Genomic DNA, 23,168 nt, shown 5'->3' with positions numbered 1-23,168 from the left:
GGAAGGCAGAGCTGGAGGGGAACGCTCACAGGACAGATGAAGTGCCTCACCTGGACACGCTGGCCTACTTCCTCACGGGCAAGGGGGATGAACAGCGCTTTGTCCAGGTTTTGCACGGCGTTGGTTATTCCTTGATCCTTTGATTCTCATTAGAGTTGTGGATTCAGAAGCCAGGTCCTCTCTCCTGCTCTCATAGCCTCCCCGCGATCATGGCACAGACTCAAGCCTCCTGTGATGTGCGGGGCGGAGCAGCTGCCGGTGCCGCACAGCCTGGCCGCACTCCTTCCATGCCTGTTCAGATGAGTGCTCTAGACGTGCCGGTGTGCACCAGTCGCTGTTCACTTCATTTGCCTGTGGCCCCTCTGGTGATGCTAAGCAGCAAGCATGTATTCCTGTTGCCAGGGCAACCAGGCAGTGGGTCATGCTTACTTCCGTTTTACCCGGACCCTCTGCTCATTTGCATTCCTGGGTGTTTTCATCTTGTGGTGTCAAGTCTACAAACAGTTGACAGTTTCCTCTGCCTTGTTTTACCTGTCTCTCCACAGGTCTTAATGATACGTATACAGTTCCCTGAATTCACTGATATTGCACATTCTGTTTTTATAATTTAACACTGGTCATTTTCCTTCTAATCAATACCGTTCAGTTAACAGAAATGCTCTTAAAAATGCAGAAAGAATGAATATAATGTTATATGTCAGTTATACCTCAGTTAAAAAAAACGCAGAAGGAGAGACAGAGCTGCAGCAGCAGAAGCAGCCGCGGCCGCCATCAGTGTCGGATGCGGCAGCTGTTTGCTTGAGTCAGAAAATAGAGCCCTGAGGTGGAGGGGCAGGGCCAGGCTGCTGGGGGCCGGAAGGAAGACAGTGGGATGCCCCACCAAACTAACCCAGCCTCAGCCACTTTCCTAGCCACAAGCCACCTTCTCCTCTCTCAGGCCCTTACTATGAACATTGAAGAGTGTGGCTTAGGTGGTAATTTGCATTTTCAGATATGAAAGTGGTTAAAACAAGGTCATTGCATCACTGTACTCCAGGAATTGTCTTTTTGCATTTTGTATGTTTTTTTCCCATCATTGTTTCTTAGGAAAGAATTCTTGCTTCTGATTATCCACAGGAACAAATTTCCCTTCATGTTTATCAGGGCAGCCAGGCAGAAGCCCAGGATTCCTCACCTCATCCTTCCAGGAGAGCAACACTAGAAAAGTGACTGTGAAATAGCAGAAAGTAGACACCAGATGATTGTTAAACAAACACCCAGTCTGGCTAGAGACTATACAGGTCAACCACCCATTCTCTTTAATATCTTAAAGAGAAATGTTAATAGCAACCAGTCAATACATGAGGAGTCTCACATACCCTTCCTGAAACATTTCTAATAGACTGTGGACAATTTAGAGTGTGTCGAGAATATTCCACATGGAGAGGGATTTAGAAATCATATGAAGAAAAGTGGGAGAAAGTGGGCATTTCTTAATAAAAATCTATTCTTTACTTTTGGATTTGTATTATAAAAACATTGAGGTTTGGGGACTACTTTTGGAGTATGTAATTATATTACGTTATACTAAAATATTCAGTGTGCTTCTATAAACTGTACACACCTTTAATCCCATTTCCTCCACCCCAAAGACACACCCTAGATGAAGATCAGTGCCCTAAAGGCCTGCAAATCTGAAGGGCTGTGGTGGACAGGCACTCCCAGGAGAGGAGGCAGACTTGTTCTATGAGACCCCTCGAAGGGGGTTCGTGGGCCGCAGGTGTGGTGGCAGAAAGGAGGGCTGCTGGGGAGCAGTCATGGCCCCAGGAGTGGGACCAGCTGCCTGAGAATTACAACAGTGAGTGTTCTGTCAAAACTGGTCAATAGCAGCCACAAGTGGACTTCGTTTCAGATAGGCATAGGTGGTTTTGTTTTTAGTGAAGGAACATGTTTTCAAATAAATTTGCGGGCAATCCTAATTGCAACCTGGCTGCTCTGGCATCTTTGGGATGGCTGGCAGCTAGGAGCCCCACTGCCCTGGGCTTGCTCTAGAGTGGAGCTGGGCGGTGAGTTAGAAGTGGGCTGGATGAGGTGATTTTTCAGGACCCTTATAAACCCTAATGTTCTGGGACGTGCATCGTTGGAACTAAGGTCATCTCCCCAGCCTAGTTTACTAGCTGATTTTCTAGAAATTGCTCTCTGAAGCTGTACTTTCCTCCAATCAGTTACTGAAGGTGGCCCAAGGCCAGAAGGCAGGGACCGAGCATGATGAAGAAATTGGAGACTATGATTACAACAACCCTAACGACACCTCCAACTTCTGCCCTGGGTTACAGGTAAGCAGGGGCAAGCACTCTGTCCTCTTCTCAGCAGGGTCGCTGCTTCCGTTGTCCTTTCCTGCAGGGCATTCTGAGCCAGTGGGGGTCTGTGTGTGCTTGCCCTGCCCCAGGCCTCAGAACTGAGCAGAGCCGGGGAGCAGCCAGACCTCGGCCTGCCTCACACTGAGCTCTGGACGCAGGAGAAAAGTGGACATAGTCCAATAAACCATCAACATGTGGACGGAGTGTTTAGCCTGTACAAAGCACTTATCTTGGCTATTTTGAGATTTCCGAGGAAAAGAAGCGCTCTCCCCACTCTCAGGAGCTAGAGTTTTGGGTGGGGAGACAAAACGCATAGATGTGTGATGCCAGTGTGTTCTGATGGGGAAAAGGTGTATGGACTGGATCTCAGGAGACCACGTTTATAGCTCTGATTTAGGTTCACACCTTGTGAACTTCTACAAACTGCTCCCCACCTTTAGATCTTGGTTAGACTATATAACCTCAGAATCCCTTCTGTGACTCTGAATGAGATAGCCTGACAGAGGGGGAGATATTAGGCCCCATGTGACCCTGAAGGTGAGGAGAGGAGAAAGAATAGGGAGAATAGTTTATTTACTGTATTTTCTTACTTGGAAGAGAGTTAGCTGTTATTTATATTTTAGTGAAAATCTAGTTGGTCGCTTGACCAGTGCTCCTCAAACTTAGTGTACGTAAGAATCACCCAGAGAGCCTATTAAAAAAACCACCTCCTAGGCCCCACCCAGAGATCTGGCCTTTCCTGCTGGGCTCAGTCCAAGAATGTCTTTGTCACCAGCTCCCAGCAGGATCCCTGCTGCTGGCCAGCCGGCAGGTCACATCTCTGGGGTTTTAGGAATGCTTTCTGTAAAATGAGATCCTAAACTGTTTAGAGACAAAGGACACTGTGTTGATGACCATGCTCCTCTGAACTCTCACTGCAGAGGTCTTAGTTGACAGATGCCTCCCTAGTGCCGTCTTTGTGCAACAGGGAGATGACTAGAGGGCCTCGAAGCCCGTGAACTCTCAGGTGTCTGCTCTTGCTGGCTATGGGGTCTACTGCAAAGCTGTTTCTGAGCCCCTCACACAACTCTGCCTAACTTGAAGAGCTATTTCCTTGCCCAGGCCGCTGACAGCGATTATGAAGAGTCCGATGACTTGTTTGTGGGACCAGCTGGAACCCTTGACCATTCTGATCATCCGTCTGCGACAACACAAGGCAACGGTGAGGCATCTAAAGTCCACGGACTGGACATCACCACTTACGGGGAGTCAAACCTGGTAGCTGAGCCTCAGAAGGTAAAGACGAAGCCAAGAATTACATGTGATGTTGTTTGCCTGAGAGCTGCTTAGTTTGCCTCTTTTATGAGAATCGTATTGGTCTGAGCTTGATTTTTTTTTTCCTTCTTGAGTTTAACCCGTTACTCTCTACGTGGCTGATTCTTAAATAAGGCTGTAGAGAATCTGATTATGTTTGTGTGGAACCAGCTATCTCTCCAAAGATTGTGATAAACCATATGACTAGGGACAAACCTGCAATGCACATGCAGTATGTGAGTGAAGCCTGCAGAAAGAGAAATGGGCTGGGTAAGGGTAGGTATTTAGCTCTGGAAAATCTAGGCCAGATTCAACTCATAAAGTTACCATGTATCAAGCATCTATTCCATGCCAAGATGGCAGGCTTGGTGCTTTTATATATATTTGATTCACTTCTCTCTTTTACACTGAATTCCAGGATACCCTTAATGAAGACTGTACTTGATCAAAAAGAAATCATCAAAAAAAAAAAGAAATTATCAATAGATTGAAATGAGGGACTCTATTTTAATACGTCCAAAGAAAGCTCAAACTTGGTAGTGTAAACTAGGTTTATTCATTATTTCCTCTCCAGACTTTTTTTCAAAGAGCTGATGGTAAATGTTTCTTTCTTCTGCTTAGTTTTACTTGTCACATACCGTTTTCAGGTAAATAAAATTGAAATTCATTATGCCAAGACTGCCAAAAAGATGGACATGAAGAAGTTGAAGCAGAGCATGTGGAGTCTGCTGACGGAGATCCCCAAGCAGGCAGATGCAGAGGTAACGGGTTCCATTCTGGTGCCCAGCACCAATGCGGGCGTGGCTCGAGTCTGCGCTCCAGCATCAGTAGCGTGAACCTGAAAAGCCGTTATTCAGAAATACAAGGATGACATCAGACCTCTGAAACAGAAATGGACCAAGTGTGCAAACCGGTGGGTCACACAGAAGGTGGTACACGTGGATCTTTTTTCTTCAAAATGCCTCAAAGAAATTGTTCGGTTTCATTCCAACGCAGGCTTTCCTTTTTCGAGTTCCAGCTTCATAGGTTTATGTTGCTGTCAAAAAGTAAACTGGGCCCAGTCTGATCCCTAAGTGTCCTTTCTTCTGTCAGGTAAACCACAGTGAGAATGGAGAAGCAGGACCCTTTGAGGAGGGGGCTGACAAGAAACTCAGCAGTCTCACAAAGGACCTGCAGAAGAGGTGTGTGCATGAGGCAGACTTGGCCCTGCCCCCCCACCTCTCCTCACAGCTCCCCTCCTCACCCCTCCCCTCCTCACCCCTCCCCTCCTCACCGCTCCCCTCCTCACCCCTCCCCTCCTTACCGCTCCCCTCCTCACCCCTCCTTTCCTCATCCCTCCCACTCCTCCCCAAGTTGTTTGCGTAACAGAGCCCCCCCCTCCACACAGGACCCCCATTTTCACATTTCTTGCAGTTTTTCCATTCCTTCTCTGCATTGATAAGTGAGTTAAGTTAGCCCACCTTTAAAAAAGGCATTTTTCTGTACCAGTGGCCGGAATAGAACAGCAAATATTTCCAAATAAGAAACTGGAAAAACCTGCTTCTAAAAGGCATCTGAATATTTCTTTGTTTCCTATTAGTTTATTCATTGGGTATGTGTATTCATACTTGATGAAAGTGCTTTTGTTCCTGGAGTTGCAGTGACAGCTAAATACTTCCTGGCCTTTTTCTTTCACAGCCTGCCTCCCCTTATGGCTCAGAACCTCTCCATACCTCTGGCCTTTGCGTGTCTCCTACATTTAGCCAATGAAAAGGTAGGTAGACCTGGTAAGCATGGAGTATTATAGTCAGCCTACAGGAGCTTTTTATTAGTCATGGGCGGCCTCATGGGACATCTTAAATGCAGTGACTTACGTAGTACCTACCTTCAACCCAGAGGATTAACCAGATACTGAAAAATTATTGAGAAAAAGGCCAACATGTATGATTAGAGATGAAAATTATGAGGAGGATCCCAGTGGGAAAATTTTAGATGCTGAAATTGTGATCTGTCAATTCCCAACTTGAAAACATGTAAGGTGCTTTTACATCACTGGGCATCAAGGCCAAATCCTGCCAGTGTCAAAGTCAGGACAGATGGGAAACCTGGTGGAGAAAAGAGGGGAGCGATGAGGCAGGAAGGAGACAGCCGCTGGGAGAGAGCTGACAGAGCGGAGTGGCCGTGGGGCAGTCACTACGGAGCTGGCAAGACCTGTCTTCTCAGTGGACGCTTCCGGGAGGCAGGCACCCCAAAGAAGCAGCCGGCAGGCCCGGGCACTTGGTGCTGCCTGAAACTTGTCCTCTCGTGTGCCCAGGACGGGGCTGGGCTGTAGCACACGCCGCGAGCGTCACCAGGGCTGGAGCTGGACACCTTCATGGTGTCACTGCCAGCTTCCCTGAGCAAGGTTGGAATCTCACACCATCCTCGTGGATGTCGGTACTGTGGGCTCTCCCTTGGGTGTGGTCTCCCAGCCCAGCCAGGCCCTCAAAACATAGTGCCACCCTCAAAGCTCAGAAACATATACTGAGTCCAGATTCTAAAGGTGTGAGTGATTGCTGGAGGGCCAGCGCTGGCTGGGGCCTTGTGTCTGCTTGAGAGCGAGGCTTCGTCATCCTCCCCGACCCCCAGGTGGACGGGGGCCGGGCAGACGTGCCGGGAAGCATGCAGGCTTCACTCTGCCACTGCTTCGCCTCCCACAGCAGCAGAGACAGCTTTGCTTGCTTTGCTGTGATCAGATTTCTCTAAGGGGCCCTGGAGTGCTCAGCACTGGAAGAATCAGGAGGTGTTCCCAGACCAGGACCTGCTGGGCTGACCTTTGGACTGTTTGAGGAGATCTCACTGGTAGCACTGGCTGACAGTAACCAGATAATCCGCTGGGATTCGCGGTGACTCAGAGCTTGAGCCACCAGGACAAATCTCACACAACACCTCTTGCCAGAGCATGGCGCTTGTGCTGGTCCACCTCCTCCCAGTTTTTCATTCCCATCTGGACTCCTCACCAGCCTCTGGTAACGGGCTCCCCCTCAGCCGTCATGGGGGAAGTGAGGGGCGTGCTTGCCGTCTTTCGCAGAAGGTGTGCCAACACGCGTGCCTGCCTCCAGTGCCTGGAGAGGAGCGCGTGGTCCCAGTGCAGTTAGGCCTCCGCGTGCCAAGGGGCTCTGACAGCTCTTTAGTCCTGAGGGGACAGCTGCCTAGGCTTGGTGGAGGATCCGTGAGGTGGGACGGTCCAAGAGGAAGTGGGAGGCAAGGAAAAAGGCCTGTGCAGAGATGGGAGGGAGAGTGTGGGTGTCACGGCATCACCCAACGGGCAGGTTTCGGGCAGGGCAGGAAGGCCACGCATAGACGGGGCTGATGTACCGGTGCCGTGGCCCCTGGTGGGCTCCCTGTCACTTCCCCCAGCTCCTCCCAGCTCAGCCCTGGGTCCTTTACAGAGATTGTCACAGGAACCAGGCTTGCATTTTGCTTCGCTTCCAGCAATTGACAAAGGTTTGGAGCCAGCTTTATCATGCAGATTATATTCGCTGTTGACAGTGTCACTTATAATCATGGGACAAGCCTGGTTCTTTGTAGTCACCACCTTGTTACCTCCAAGTTTGCTTTCTGATTGCTGTATCTTCTGTACACTAGTGTTCATCTGTGTTCGATCTTCCTTCAGAATCTGAAGCTGGAAGGAACCAAGGATCTTTCGGATGTTCTGGTGCGGCAGGAGGACTGAGCTCGTGGGGGGCGGTCCTCGCTCCCACAGTGACCAGGATGCCCACACTTGGGGCTGAGATGCCAGGGGTCTGAGGCGAAGCTTTAGCGACTGCCAGCACGCCTTCTCTCCTTCACCGTCTGGGAACCAGCTCCCTGACCAACTCTTGTCCTTGATGGAAGCTTTCTGTTCTGTGGTGAGCACCTAGGAGGGAAGAGAGGGCAAGGATACTGGCCCTGATCATGGAAGCAGTGTCCACTCTTCGTATCCACGTAGTTTGTCTCCTCACTGCTCTGTTCTCCATACTTTATTCTTATAGAAAAGAATTTCCCAGTAGGCACTTGTCCTTTAATAGCTACCAAAACCTTGTATATAAAATATACCATTTATGTGCCTATAAATGTGTATATAAGCTTAAAAATAAAATCCTTTGAGTAGTTTGTTGACAAACTGGCTGATTGCCCACTGCGCAAGTATCAGACCTGGTTCTTACACTCAGGAATGCGGACTTGTTTGGTATCAGGCAGGAAATTCTTAAGGGCTGAGGTGATCTGTCTTATAGTAGAGTAGGGGTTTCAAGATTGGATCCATTGGGCTTCCCTGGTGGTCCAGTGGTTAAGAATCCGCCTTGCAGCGTAAGGGACACTGGTTCAATTCCTGGTCCGGGAAGATCCCACATGCCGCGGGGCAACTGAGTCCATGCACCACGACTGCTGAGCTCCCGGCCACAGCTGAAGCCCGCACACCCAGAGCCCGTGCACTGCAGTGATGAGTAGCCCCTGCTTGCTGCAACTAGAGGAAAGCCCAGTGCAGCAACAAAGACCCGGCACAGCCACAAGTAAAACAGATTTTCTTAAAAAAAAGATTGGCTCTCTTGGGCCTATAATTCTGCTAGTGGGTGATAAGAGAAAAAAATTCCAACGTTTACTGAGGGACTACTAAGTACCTTCTGTGGATGACATTTTTCAGCCTTCTCAGCATCCCCTGTGAGGAACATACTAGTAAATATTATCCCTCCCATTTTACAGAGGAGAAGCAGGTACACGAAGGGAAGGTAATGCACACAGAAGCAGACAGCCAACTGCCAAGAGCTTGGCCTTGAACCAGGAAATCTGCTTTTAGATCTTTATTATTAGCTACTGTGCTCCACATGCCCAAGTCACAGGCTCCATACTTGGAGATGTTGATCCAAACATTTCTATCCTTGGCAGGTCCTGGGTCTCTGCCAGAGCACCCTGTCACCATCCACTGGGTAAATAGCTTGGATGTTAGGTCAGAAGCAGTGAAGGATGTGACTGGTGATTACTCCTGATAATAACTTGCTCCTAAACCCCAAAGCACACAAAACAAAAGCCAGCCCCGGGATTTCCCTGGCAGTCCTGTGGTTAAGACTTCGCCTTCTAATGCAGAGGGTGTGGGTTTGATCCCTGGTTGGGGAGCTGAGATCCCACATGCCTCACGACCAAGAAACCAAAACAAGATAGAAACAGTATCCTTAACAAATTCAGTAAAGACTTTAAAAACGGTCCACATAAAAATTCTGAAGCCAATCTTGTCTCCCGAGGAGTGTACTTTCCAAATTGTGTCCAAGACACCACCCAGACTGCCGTATGGAGAGGTTTAGACTCGTGGACATGCTTCAGGAGGAAAAGCAGTGATGCTGAGGGAGAATCCACACCCTGTCCTGGGGTGAAGCCACAGCGCTTCTCTCCAGGTCGGGGGAATGCCGGTCCTCTTGCTCCAACCTTGTTCCCAGGAGCAGAGCCATCCAGCCCCTCCTCTCAGCACACTTCTCTGTCGTGGGGCTTGGCCAGGGCCTGTTGTTCAGTTGCTAAGTTGTGTCTGACTCTGCAACCCCGTGGATTGCAGCTTGCCAAGCCTCCCTGTCCCTCACAGAGTTTGCCCAAGTTCATGTCCATTGACTCGGTCTGCCAGTAAAACTGGCAGGGGTGGTAACAGCTTCTTCAGTGAATTCCCTTCTCTCCACCCTGCTCACAAGCTTCTCCCCCTCCACATGGTTGCTGTGCCAGGATTCATTTGGCCACTGGAGTCACTCTTCATGTGGGTTTCTCCCCCATGCAGGCTAATATACTGTTTTTATTTTTTTTTTATTTTTTTTTTATTTTTTATTTTTCTGTTTTTCTTTGTTAATCTGTTTTATTGTTAAAAAAAAGAAAAAATCTCAGATCAAAAGAGCTGTTGGGAAAGTTGGGCAACTGCATATAGAAATAAAAGCAAATATAAATAGGACCTAATCAAAGATTTGGGCTTCCCTGGTGGCTCAGACTGAAGAATGCCTGCAGTGCAGGAGACCCTGGTTTGATCCCTGGGTGGGGAAGATCCCCTGGAGAAGGAAATGGCAACCACTCTAATATTCTTGCCTGGAGAATTCCATGGACAGAGGAGCCTGGAGGGCTATAGTCCACGGGGTCGCAAAGAGTTGGACATGACTGACCAACTAACACTCTCGCTTTCAATCAAAGATCTATGAAATAAAATGTTGGGATTACATTTGTGTCCCTTTGTAAGATTTTCACGGGAATAAATCCTCAAATCAGGGAGAAAAAAACCCTTTCAGATTAAATGGGACAATATGCATTTGTACCTGTCATCCCACAGGCCATGGAGGGCCTCTCTCTCAGGGGGTTGATATCTCAATCCTGTTCACTCTGGATTAAATGTCTCTCCTTGTTTGTAATGTCACCGCCCCATCTTGGCAATGGCAGTTCAGACTTTGTGTGGCGCTGCAGTGGGCAGCTGGGGGTGCATTTCCAATAGAGATAAACTTCCTTTGTTCTTTGGGGATGGTCGGTTGGAAGGTTTCCTTCTGGAGCTCTGCTAGACAAGCTTATTTTATTTCCCCTGGAAGGAAACACGTCTCCCAAATTTCCCTGCTTACTAGGAGGCTCTGGGGCAAACGTCACGATTTCTGAATCCAAGGCCAGAGTATCTTTCCTAACAGAAATCTTTTTCCTAGGGAGAGTTTTCCTTGGATGAGAATGAATGGAATTCACATACGACTGGGTTTCCCAAAGTGGGATCTGGTGACAGTTCCTCAGAAATCACAAATACCGCAGAAGCAGGGAGCGGAGAGACCAAGCCCTGGAGGGAGGGGATGAGGAGCATCTGAGCTTGCAGAAAGAGCAATGAGGCAGGGACACAGGTCGTGGGGAGACACGAAGGCAGAAAGTTCTGTGTGCCAGGACAGTCCTTAGTGAGGAAAGAAGAAAAGACTCAGGTGGACACACTCAGCTACAATGTGGGTGTCTTGGCCAACACAACTGCTACACTGTGTCAGTACGGAAGCCTAGGATGGAAAAGAGTAAATTGGGAGGTTGGGACTGACCTATACTCACTACTATATACAAAATAGATAATTAATAAGAACATACTGTATAGCATGTGTGTGTGTGTGCTGTTGTGTCTGACTCTGTGACCCCAGGGACTGCAGCCCTCCAGGCTCCTCTGTCCATGGAACTCTCCAGGCAAGACTACTGGTGTGGGTTGCCATTTCCTCCTCCAGGGGATCTTCCCGGCCCAGGGATGGAACCCAGGTCTCTTGCGTCCCCTGCGTTGGCAGGCGGATTCTCTTACCCTAGCACCACCCAGGAAGCCAAACTGTATAGCATGGGGAACTCTATTCAACAGTCTGTAATAATATGTGTATTTACAACTGATTCACAGCAGAGATTAACACTCCAACAAAAATTAATTTTTAAAAAAGGGAAGCCCAGTTGGAAAACCGTCTCTCTGTTCTTACAGATGAATAAGTGCTAAACTTATGGTTCTGACTCTGGGTCTCAGTCACCCCTTATGTTAAAATCAAGATGGGAGTTGTACCAGCAGGACACTAGTCAGGAGATAGAAATCTGATACATGGACACAGAAATTGTAGTAAGAAGTGCTTACTGGGTATAAAGAATTGTAGATACTGAAAGGGTAAGAAGAGAACTCATTCTAAGGTATCTGGTAAGTAAGTAGCAACTGCCAGAAGCAACCAGGCAAGGACTGGGAAAGCCATGGACACAAAGAGAAAAACTTGGAGATTTTGAACAGGAGTTGCACAGAGCAGAAACTGATGGCAACACAGTGAGGCTGGGTCTCAGTGTTTCGAAATCTACAAGCTGCAGCCTCAGGAAGGAATAACTGACGCTGGGGGTGGGGTGGGAGTCACTGGGAACCCTCACAGGATGGGGAAGCAAATGACCGGCAGGTCACTCTTCCTCCAGCCCTGTAGTCTTCCTCACATGCCTCTCCTTGGGAGCGGCTGGCAAGGTGGAAATGTGGCTTGCAGCGCACTGGATGCAACATCACCCAAAAGAGAATAGGTGGTGGGTTTGGAGCTGAGGATGGTTACTTAAGGGACTTCCCAGGTGATGCCAGCAGTGGTAAAGAACCCTCCTGGCAATGCAGGAGATCTAAGAGACGGGGATTCGATCTCTGGGTTGGGAAGATCCTCTGGAGAAGGGTGTGGTAACCCACTCCAGTATTCTTGCCTGGAGAATTCCATGGATAGAAGAGCCTGGTGGGCTACAGTTCATAGAGTCTCAAAGAGTCAGACACAATGAAGCTACTTAGCATGCACGCATGCAATATTCCCAGAAATGTTTTTTAAGAGAGCCTCTCTTCTATTTCCTCCTAACCACAGTTGAGACTGTGTGTGCAAGGTGAGCAGGAGGCAACCTTGAGCATGGAAGCCACATCCCAAGGATGCAGAAGACACAGAAAGACAGAAGGAATCCAAGTCCTTAGTGCCCCCACAGCGGCCAGGCCAGTCCCCCACAGCCTATGATAGAATCCCTTTGACGTGAAAACAAAAGCATTATGTGTTGAAACCACAGTGACGTTTCCCTTTCTGTTAAATGAAGCTGAGCCTCATCCTCAGTGACACAGATGCAGTCCGGCAGTTCAGCCCTGAGGACACACCAAGAGCAGGTGGGAAGATGCAGGCCAGAAAAGCAAGTCAAGGCAGCAAAGGTATCAAACAGCGGGGAATGAAAGATCTTATGAAGGGCTTGCAAGATTGTGGGGAAATTGGTTCTCTCTTCCCATTGCTGGAAGAAGTGGACATTGCTGCAGCCTCTTTGGAGAACAGGTGGGCAGTAGATATTTCATAACAAGCATATGCACCCTCCAACTCAACAATGACATTTCTAGATCTTTCTTTTAGAGACATACTCAACTAGGTACACAGACAAGCTTGTAAAGCACATTCTTTACAGCATTAATTAAAATATCTAAATAGCTAAATGTCTACCACTGATGAAGTTATTAAATATAAATAAACAGCCATAATTAATTAAAAAATTAAAACTAGAACTACCATATCATCCAGTCATCCTTCTGGGTATGTATCTCACAGAACTGAAAGCAAGCTCTCGAGGAGATATTTGCACATCCATGTTCACTGCAGCATTATTCACTGTAGCCCAAAGCTGGAGGCACCCCAGTATCCATTTGGGATGGCCACACTGTAAGTTATCGCAATTGCAGGGTGGCGGGAGTTGCCTGGGGCAGTGGGCTGATCCACGGGCAGGCCTCGAGTCTGCCAGCAGCTCCTTCTGCAATGTGGGCAAGTCGCTTCCTGTCGGTCTGGCCCTTGGCTCCTCATGTGTAAACACTGGGGTTGAATGGACCTCTTCCAGCTGGCCTGGTTTTCATCTGCTGAGAACAATGATCCCAGTGTGCCAGCCGGGCAGACACACTCAGTCGGCCTCAGGAACTGCGGCGCTGGAGTGGCGCAGGGACACTGATGTCAGACCACGGACGTCAGCACCCACAGCTGGCTGAAAAGAGCCGTGCCCTCCAGGCGCAAGTTATAATGAACTGGTTATCTGAAAGGACACATGATGCTGGAATGAGGGCCCCTTCTCTGCTTTTCTGCCTACAATGAGGTCAACTGTGCCCCCTGCCCCCCGGGTCCTGCCCCTGCGTCTCTCTGCTCAGCTGACCCTGGCCGGCCCCTCCCGCGGGGCACTGACAGCCTGAGGGTCTCCGAGCTAGGCTGGCACTGGCCTCGACTTGGCCTCATGGAGTCCAGCCTCCTGCTGCTTCGTCCTGTCTTTTGCCCTCACGCATGACCACATCTGTCTGAGTCCTGCCGTCCCTGGTTTCCAATCGGCCGCTCTGTCCTGGAGTGCACCCGGACCTCTGGAGCCCAGAGCCTGTGCTCGGGGCCTCGTGAGCCACTGGGTGGGGTCAGAGGGCCAAGTGGTGGGAGGGCTCCCCACAAGAATTCATCAAGGGCAGCCTCAGAGAAGAGAGGTATTGGGGAAATACAGTAAAAAGCACGATCTTCTCCAAACACATTAAACTCTGCAGAGGTAGCAGGAAAATGGTTTTATTATAGCATAAGCATAAAGCCAGCAAAGAAAATCAAAACATCACCCCAAAATATGCCTTTTGACATAAACATGATTCAGAGTTAAAGGCAGTGAAGAGGCAGAGGCGCAGAAAATCTGCCTCCATCCTCCCCCTCTTTTACTTAAAGGCAGGTTATAAATTCTCCTCTTACTGGAGACAGACTCTCATCAGCCCAGAGATGGGACCAGAGGAATCTACACGCAAAGCTCACTCCGTTATCCATTATCTCCTCCCATATGTGTACCTTCCCAGGTCTGGCCCCCTGGGAAGGCTTTCCTCTGTCCTGTCATCCTTCCACACGTGGACTGCTTTGTTGAAGATGCTCTAAGAGCCAGAGCTCCAAGCCACCACGTGAGCTACTTTTCATGTGGGTTTCTCCCCTAGGACATGTAATATACTGTTTCCTTCTTTGTTACTCTGTCTGCCCTTCCCATGCAGGGTGTGTGGGAGGTGACGGGGGAAAACTCAAGGCCTCCTGTGTGGTCCATGTTTACTGTCTTTCATTAATTACCTGAGGGGGACACTTGTATTACACAGACAACTTGAATTTGTCTCTGAGTGGCTAGAAGGGTGAAGGCAGGGCTGTTTTCATTAATTTTGACTAAAATGGTCCCTTGGGTAGAACTAGCACTTTACTGATTAGAGTTTTCCTCTTACACAGAACCTAACAGAAGATAGATTAGCAGGGGAAAATGAATACAATCTTAATTTTATGTGTATAGGAGTTTCAGAGAAAAGGAGTGAAAAACACAAAAAGCAGTGAGACACCGGCACTTATACACTTAATAAAGGGTGATAAATTGTGGAGAAGTAACTAGACAGAGAAAGGGGGTTTGAGCTCTTAGGGGCTATAATTGTGGAAAGATGACTAGGAAAACTAAAGGTTTGTTTATTTCCTGACCCATGCAGCCACAGCATCTCCTTTGGGCTTCCCAGGTGGCACAGTGGTAGAGAATCTGCCTGCCGATGCAGGAAGATGCAGGAGATATGGGTCAGGAAGATTGCCTGGAGGAGGGCATGGCAACCCACTCCGGTAGTCTTGCCTGGGAAATCCCAAGGACAGAGGAGCCTGGCAGGCTCCAGTCCATGGGGCTGTAAAACTGTTATTTTAGACTTAGTGATTAAACAACAAGTGAGGTCACCAGGTTTGTTATTATGGGAAGAGAACACCTTTACAAATGAAAATTTACTTCCTGCTTTTTGGCAGAAAGGGTTAGAGCAGAGAACAGTTCCTGTGTGTGCTGTTTCTCACTTGCCTTCAGGTCAAAAGGATCCTTACTCTAAATCGGCGTATTTTAGGGTGGCGTATTCTAAATCCCTTCAGCTGCATTAGCTGAACACATTATCACCAACCCCATATATTCTTGGCACCTGGTCTTTATATAGTATAGAAAAGCTAAATATATTTGGGTCTATGAATAAACATGAAAAACTGTACTATAAAGCAACACCGTTTCTGAAGATTGTGAGACGGGGAACTTCCCCGATGGTTCAGTGGTTAAGGTTTTGTGCTTCCACTCCAGAGGCGAGGGTTTGATCCCTGGTCGGGGAACTAAAATCCCACATACTGTGCAGTGCAGCCAAGGAAAATAAATGAAAGAAAAAAAAGAAAAAGAAATGAGTTTTTTTAAAAAGATGGTATATAAAGCGAAGTTCTGAACACCTCTTTGAGTCCCTCATTTCTGAGTGCTCCCGTGTGTATGTGTGACACATATGTTAATAAATGTTTAAAAAAAGATTGTGAGACGGTCTATATTTTAAAAATTTGCTAGTCTGCTCGTAGAATACAGGTATGTGAGAGACAGTTCATTATTGTCCACTTCCTAGTTTTCTCTGTAAAAGAAAGTCTATAAATGGTTAAAAATTATAATTACTATATGTAATTAAAACTACTAGAAACAATGCTCGCTTCGGCAGCACATATACTAAAAAACTACTAGAAACAATATGAATGAAGGGAAACAATTATGCGTAAAAAGTATGTGAGGAAAGTATGATGTGTTTTCTGTAAGGAAATGTATGAGGAATGAATACGTTTTAGTTAAGAGTAACTTTATTATAAAGTAGTATGACTGATTTTTCCAGAATGAAAAGAGGAAAATAAACAAAGTGCTCAATGAACAGAAGAAAGCTGTAAAAGTTTTGCAGAAAAGAGATCTGATCTCATGTAGTCAAACTGAATAAGATATGAGTGGATTTATTTATAAGGTTAAAAAAATGAGCCTTAAACATGACACCATAAAATTCCTAGAAGAGAACATACACAAATGATTCTCTGACATAAATCGTACCAATGTTTTCTCAGGTCTTCCAAGGCAATGGAAGTACAGGCAAAAGTAAACAAATGGGACCTAATCAAACTTACAAGCTTTCGCACAGCAAAGGAAACCATAAACAAAATGAAAAGGCAGCCTACAGACTGGGAGTAAATATTTGCAAATGATGCAACCAACAAAGGATCAACTTCCAAAACATACAAGCAGCTCCTTCAATAACAAAAAAAAACCAACTCAATCAAAAGATATGCAGAAGACCTAAACAGACATTTCTCCAAAGAAGATGTACAGATGACCAATAGACACATGAAAAGATGCTCAACATCACTAATTATTAGAGACACACAAGTCAAAACCATAATAAGGTACCACCTCACACCAGTCAGCATGGCCACCATTCAGAAATCTAAAGTCAATAAACACTGGAGAGGCTGTGGGGAAAAGGGAACCCTCCTACACTGTTGGTAGGAATGTAGATTGGTGCAGCCACTATGGAAAACAGTAAGAAGATCTCTCAAAAAAAGAAAACTAGAGTCCCATATAACCCAGCAATCCCACTCCTGGGCATATATTCAGATAAAACTGTAATTAAAAAAGATACATGCACCCCTATGTTGATAACAGCACCAGTCGCAGTAGCCAAGACATGGAAACACCCTACATGCCCATCCGTAGAGGAATGGATAAAGAAGATGTGGTGTGGGTACACATACCATGTGAAATACTACTCAGCCATTAAAAAGAGTGAAATAATGCCATGTGTAGCACCATGGATGGACCTAGAGATTACCATACTAAACAGAGTGAGTCAGAAAGACAAATGCACATGTTATAACTTACATCTGGAATCTACAACACAACACAAATGAACCTGTCTATGAAACAGACTCACAGACGGAGAGAACAGACTTGTGATGGCCAAGGGGGAGGGGGATGGACTGGAGACTTGGGGTTGGTGGATGCAAACGATTGCACTTAGAATGGATAATCAACAAGGCCCTACTGTGCACCACACGGAACTGTATCCAGCCTTCTGGGATAAACCATAGCGGAAAAGAATATTTGAAAAAAAGAATGTATGTATGTGTGAAACTGAGTCACTTTGATGTACAGCGGAGATGGGCACAACATTGTAAATCAACTATCCTTCAATTAAAGAAAAGAGAGATAAGGTAATACGTGAAACAATCGCAAAACAAAACACTGTCAAAAACTTTTTGATAGAGTTGAAATAAAAAAGATCAAGCCCTGCAGAAAGATACTAAAAGAGACAGTATCTTTTAAAGCCTGAGGCCCTGAACACCATCCAACCACTCTTCAGTAAATTCCTAAAACACAGATTCATGAGGCCCTGCCAGGCCCTTTGCTACAGCCCTCGTCTCCCCGTTTAGAAACCTAACCGGGAGTATCAGTTTATGAAAGACTTACGAGCAGTAAATGAGACCATCATCCCTATTCAGCCACTGGTGCCAAACCCTATACCCTCCTCACCCAAGTGCCAGGGAACACCCAATATTTCTCTGATTTGGACCTCAAAGATGCATTTTTCTGTATTCCCCTACAACCGGACTCTCAATATCTTTTTACCTTTAAATGAAGGGACCCTAATACCCGAGGCTACCCAAGACCCTGGGACAGAGATGCTGCGGGGTTTTCGGGATGGCCCTCATTTTTTTCGAAAGGCGCTAGCAAAGGAACTGAAGGAATGAGGACTTGAAAAGGGAACTCCGCATGGGCTTCTCACTGCGGGGGCTTCTCTCTCTGAGGAGCACAAGCCCTGGGGCGCACGGGCTGCAGGAGTTGCAGCCTGCGGGCTCAGTGGCTGCAGCCCGCAGGCTCTAGACCTCAGGCTCAGTAGCTGTGCCGGACGCCTCAGTTGCTCTGCAGCATGTGGGGTCTTCCCGGACCGGGGATTGAACCAGTGTCCCCCTGTACTGGCAAGCAGATTCTTATCCACTGCACCACCAGGGAAGTCCAAAATACATCCTTCCTTTCTGACCTTGGTAAATATGTCCTCAGCCAGCCTGGAAGGCCAAGTCCAGTCTAAGATTCTTGGTCTCCTTGGATTTCCTTATTGAAACCCTTGGCCATGGCCCAGGCCCTGCTCTATCGTATACCACAAGGGATCCCAGGCATGTATGTGAGCACCCAGCCCACTCATCACACGGCAACCACCCTGCAAATTAAAGTCCTTGGCCCAGGGACATGTTCTCTGGCATCACAGTCTACATCGGAGGATGGTTGCTGAGCAGAGGTCTGCAAGGACCTGGCAGAAAGCACGAGTCTGTTTGGTTAGTTTTGTTTTTTTCTAGAGGAAAGTCAAGTTTTATTGCTTTAGGAATCCAAAAAGGATTGTACATGATAGCTTATGGTGAACAATGTCGGATTCGTGATCTCCAAAGAAGATTCAGCTTTGGGACCAGGGACCAGGCTTGATCAAGCAAGAGATTTTGTGTAGCAGAGTTTATTAAAGTAACAAAAGGGATAGAGAAAGCTTCTGACACAGACATTAGAAGGGGGATGGAGAGTGCCCCCCTCACTCATCTAAGCAAGGGAATTATATACTTTTTTAATTAGTTATTACAATAAATCAAAAGAACGTCTCAAGGTTGTAAAAATTTTACCAGACCCATTCCCACAACTTACATTTTAAGATAACAGGACTAGAACTTAACAATAGAAAAATTTTACCAGACCCATTCCCACAATATACTTTTTGAGATATCAGAATTAGTCAGAAGGTTTTCAGGAAGGAGAAACTCTCCTCAAGCAGGATACATTGTTGTTATATAATCCTTAGTACAGAGTTTAAACTGAGTTGTTTGTTGTGTAACCATCAGTTCCAGGCTTAAAGAAAAAAATCGTTTTATATGACTAAGATTAAGGAGTGCAGAGAAAAAGAAAAGACGTTTGTCCTTTCCTCCTCCTTGAGAATTCCAGACCCCTGTCTCCTCCTCAGGGAACCCGGATTTCTTATCAACCTGCCTAGGAATTGACTCTCTCATTACCCCCTTTTCTTTTAGGAGAATTATGTTGTCAAAGGAAAGGGGCGTCGTTTTCATTCCATAACTACTTCCTGCTGTTTAGAGGCACTGTCCCTAAATTGTTGAGGCAACATATTCTCCTAACCCTCATATTGAGGGTCTTTGATCCAGGGGCCCCAAGTAATAGTTGGAGGAGGCTGTGGCACTCCTAGGAGCCTGGACAACCATTTGTAACCTAAAAGCTTTCAGACAGTTAGAAACAAACCCTGTTACACAGTTACAGATGTAAGGCAAAAGAGTCATTAAACCAAGTTAAAACATGATCAAAATTAAAAGTTACATTATGTCCTTAGTTACATCAGTCCGTCTTAGGGACTGCTAGATGTCATCAGATCAAGAAGAGGCATCTCATATAACTGTTGTTGGTGAAGGTTTTCTCAGAGTTGAAGAAAGTCCTTTCCTTGAAGTGGAGAAAGCCACCATGGGAAGACTTCAATTGATGAGGAGTTTGAAAAGCTGAAAGCTGAGTCACATACTCAGTTAATTCCAAGGCTTCAGGGTCTATAACAATGTCTGTGCATAAGAAGGGTCTTCCATAGATACATTCAAAGGGGGACAGTCCTTCCTTTTTAGGGGCAGTCCGAGCCCTCATTAAAGCTATGGGTAGAACTTTAAGCCAATTGTCCTGAATCTCTTGAGTTGATTTACGCAGATGTCTCAATAATATCATTAGCCTTTTCTACATTTCCTGAAGATTGGGGTATCCAGGAACAGTGTAAGTGATATTCTATTCCTAGTGTTTTTTATACCCCTTGAGTTCTAGCAGCTTTAAAGGCAGAGCCATTGTTGCTCTGGAGGCTCCGTGGCAGCCCAAACCTGGGAACATTTTCATGGATTGAAGTTTTTATAGCTTCCTTAGCCTGTTCACTACAGCAGGGGAAGGCAATCCATCCAGTGAAAGTGTCTGCCCAGACCTGTAAGCAGGAAAATCCGTTTGCTTTTGGCATATGAGTAAAAGGAACCACAGCCTCATTTATTATTTGTAAATCTTGAACTAGTCTCCATTTATCGTTTGACTTTTTCACACCCAAAATAAGAGTGTTGCATGGACTATTACAGGGAATTAATAGCCCCTGCTCCCTTAAATTCTCAATGATGTGTTTTAACCCTTCCTTACAGGCTTTAGTGGGTATTGCTTTTGATGTGGAAATGAGTGACAGTCTTTGAGCTTGATAATGACAGGAACAGCATTTTGTTTTCGACCACTGTTTTTCCATCAGCCCACACTTTAGATTTACATTTTGTTCAGTTAATGGGAGAGAAAGAGCAAGCTCCATATTCATGAAAACAGAGACCTGGACCTTGCTCAGTATATCCCTTCCCAGAAGGGGTGAGGGAGACTCTGGCACGATCAGAAACTCATGAGAAAACAGCCCAGGGTCCCAGTTGCAGCTTAAGGGATGACTGAAATAATAGTGTTCGCTGGTCCTGACAGTCCCATTACTGCAGTGGATTGGGAGGAAAGTGGGCCAGGGGCTCCAGTGAGCACAGACAAAGCTGCCCCAGCATCCAAAAGGAAATCTACTGATTGGCCCCCCACAGTTATTAATACCCTGGGTTCCTGGGTGTTATTAAGACAGGAGTTTGTGTGGGGACTCCCAGGCACCGTCAGTCCTGATGGTCCTGAGACCCCGACCTCGGGGGCCTATACCTCTGAGGGCAGTCTCTCCTCCAGTGTGGTCCTTTACAGACCGGACAGGGAGCAGGGGGTGGCTTAGACATCAGAGAGCAGCTTTGTTTGAGGAGCCCCTCCTTTCCACAGTACTAGCTAGCCTGACCCTTTTCACCTGGGTTCCTCTGGGCAATTTTCTCTTCAGGCTGATTCATAACAGTTCTCACAGACATCACTAGAGCCTGGGCCTTTTCTTTGGTTCTTTTCTGTTGTCGTTTTTCCTCCTCAGATTCTCTACTGTAATATACTGTCTGAGCCAGCTTGTTGCAACAGTTTTTCTAAAGACTGATTTGATCCAAACACCCATGTTTGTAACTTATGGTGGATATCTAGAGCTGACTGAGTGAGAAATTTATCTTTTTAAGATTGTCTCTCCCTCTGCCTTCTCAGGAAAAATATTAGTGAACTTTCTAAGGCCTTCCCAAAGTCTCTCTAGGAATCTGCTGGGAGCTTCTTTCTCTCCTTGTTCTATGTCAGCCAACTTAGCATAATTTAGAGGCTTAGGTGGAGCTCTCTTAAGCCCTTCAATAAGGCAATTGATGAAGTGGGTCTGCTCCCATATCCCTTTCTCTTTGTGCTCATCCCAATCTGGCTCTGCTATGGGAACCGCTTGGCTCCCCATAGGGAGGAGAGCTATTTCATGTTCCTGCTTTCCCCTTGCCTCACCTTCAAGCCATTCATCTCCAAAAGCAGTACCTTCCCCCAAAACTCGATCTCTCGAGTTAGGAGTTAGCATCTGTCCCAAGACATACCTTACATCTCTCCAAGTAAGCTCATAAAGTAAAGTTAGTCCTGTAAAGGCTTCTATGTACTTTTCTGGATCCTCTAGATGGTCTCCCAGATCTCTTTTTATCTGTTGTACCTCTGGGTAAGAAAAGGGCTTATGGAATTTTGTGGATTGGTTATTTTTCCCAGTGGGGCCTCCTGAAGAGACAGGAAGTTGTGTGGCTGTTGCTCAGACCCTCTAGCTACCCTTCGCATACATTGCCAGGGATGGATTAGAGAAACCTGCTTTTTCTCATCCTTACCCTCTTTCTTGTCCTCCGTCTCATCCTGTTTTGGTTGTCTGCGCCTCCTCTACTTTGACTGAGTTGCTATGGAAACCAAAGTAGTCTGAGACTGCATTGGAACTGGGGTTGTTTGAACTTTTATTGAGCCTGAGGTAACACTTCCTGGAGGGATTCCTTGACCCTCCGTCTGCCCAGTTGTGAGCCCCAAATACAGAGGCAGAGGCAGAGTAAGAGGACAGGAGGGAGCTGAAGGCTTTACACCCAAATCTGTACCCTTAGGACATAAGTCTGGCATATCTCGCAGAGAGAAAAACAGTAACACATACGGCACTTCTACCCATTTCCCTTGTCTTCTACAGAACGGTCTAGCTGTAAAACAGTATCGTCATTAAGAGACCCTTCAACCGGCCATTGCCTGCCACCCTCCAATGGATACTGTGGCCATGCGGATTTGCAAAAGAAAGTCAGGCGTGTGACTTCTTTAAAGGGGGTCAAACTTATCCCAGTTTTTCAGGACACAATCCAAGGGTGTGAGTCTGGAACTTTGAGTAGCTCCCATCTGTAAGAGAGAAAAAAGTGGCGACCAGCACCTTTGCTTCCTTCCATCAGAGGTGTCCCTCCCTGCTCTAGATGGGGGTATAGACAGACTTTCCACCGAAGCTTCCCTTCCCTGGCCGGACTTAGTCTGTCCCTTGTAGACGCAGGTGCCTTCCTCGTCCCTCCCGACTCTACCACCGAGGCGGGGTGGAGATGCACCAGGGGTAGGCCTGAAGGCATCCCGAATTGATTTCTAGTGCCATACCACCATGACCTTTGTTTAATTTTCCACAATAGTTTCCTGGAATGTTTCCCAAGGTAGCACTACTAGGGGAAGCATCCGTCTTCTATGCGCCCGTTCACGTTCCTGGGTACAGTCCTGACGGCACTAGAAGTGAGTAGTTGCCACATCAGTAAGCCACTGGAGAGCATTATCTAGTCCTCTAAGAGCCAGTACTACCGAAGGAAGATGCCCGCTGTACTCCCAAGCTGGGATTCCTGACTTATGTCCTTAGAGACCTCATGATGGCTAGCAGCACTTCCATCCATGTAGTTTGGAGGAACAGCTATGACAAGGACTCACTTTTAGGACTCTGGCCCCCGAGGCAGTCAGCCGAGAGAGACACTGCTGAAGCTAGAGTTCTGCCTAGTTCCCGAACATGTTGCTGGCAAGTCTGAGTTCCCCGTGACTACTAAGCTTGGGATCTAAGTGAAAGTCCATAGTAATGGCATGAATCACAAGTCCATTGAAAGTCTATGACCCGACAGATTAGTTTAGTAGTTCTAATTGCCCATGCAATTACGAAAGTGTCAAAAGGAGCAGGAAAAGGTGACCGAGAAAGGAAAGTTCAGTTCACACGCTTTGCCCATCTCTGGTCACTCCGCTAGCAGGGACCTTGGGTGTCTCTTGGCATTGGGAGGTTGTTATAAACACCCAACAAGGCTCCCCTTTTGGGGGCTG

At 46.9% G+C, this 23,168-nt stretch overlaps 1 protein-coding gene across 2 annotated transcripts in view; it reads left to right on the top strand.

Annotated features, from left to right (window-relative positions):
* NCAPH (non-SMC condensin I complex subunit H) overlaps positions 1-7,756 on the top strand; it is a 31,424-nt gene extending 23,668 nt beyond the window's left edge. For both annotated transcript variants that reach the window (XM_043918714.1, XM_043918715.1), the window contains exons 13-18: positions 2,205-2,315; positions 3,441-3,614; positions 4,280-4,393; positions 4,725-4,813; positions 5,310-5,385; positions 7,267-7,756. In XM_043918714.1, coding sequence (XP_043774649.1) covers positions 2,205-2,315; positions 3,441-3,614; positions 4,280-4,393; positions 4,725-4,813; positions 5,310-5,385; positions 7,267-7,326 — 624 coding nt within the window. In that variant the 3' untranslated portion in view covers positions 7,327-7,756. The remainder of the gene's footprint in view (positions 1-2,204; positions 2,316-3,440; positions 3,615-4,279; positions 4,394-4,724; positions 4,814-5,309; positions 5,386-7,266) is intronic.
* The last annotated feature ends 15,412 nt before the right edge of the window (positions 7,757-23,168 follow it).

The sequence above is a fragment of the Cervus elaphus genome, chromosome 11 (assembly GCF_910594005.1).
Source record: "Cervus elaphus chromosome 11, mCerEla1.1, whole genome shotgun sequence".
NCBI classification, from domain to species: domain Eukaryota; kingdom Metazoa; phylum Chordata; class Mammalia; order Artiodactyla; family Cervidae; genus Cervus; species Cervus elaphus.
Note: the sequence above shows the minus strand (reverse complement) of the source record. Positions and strands in the feature narration are given on the sequence as shown.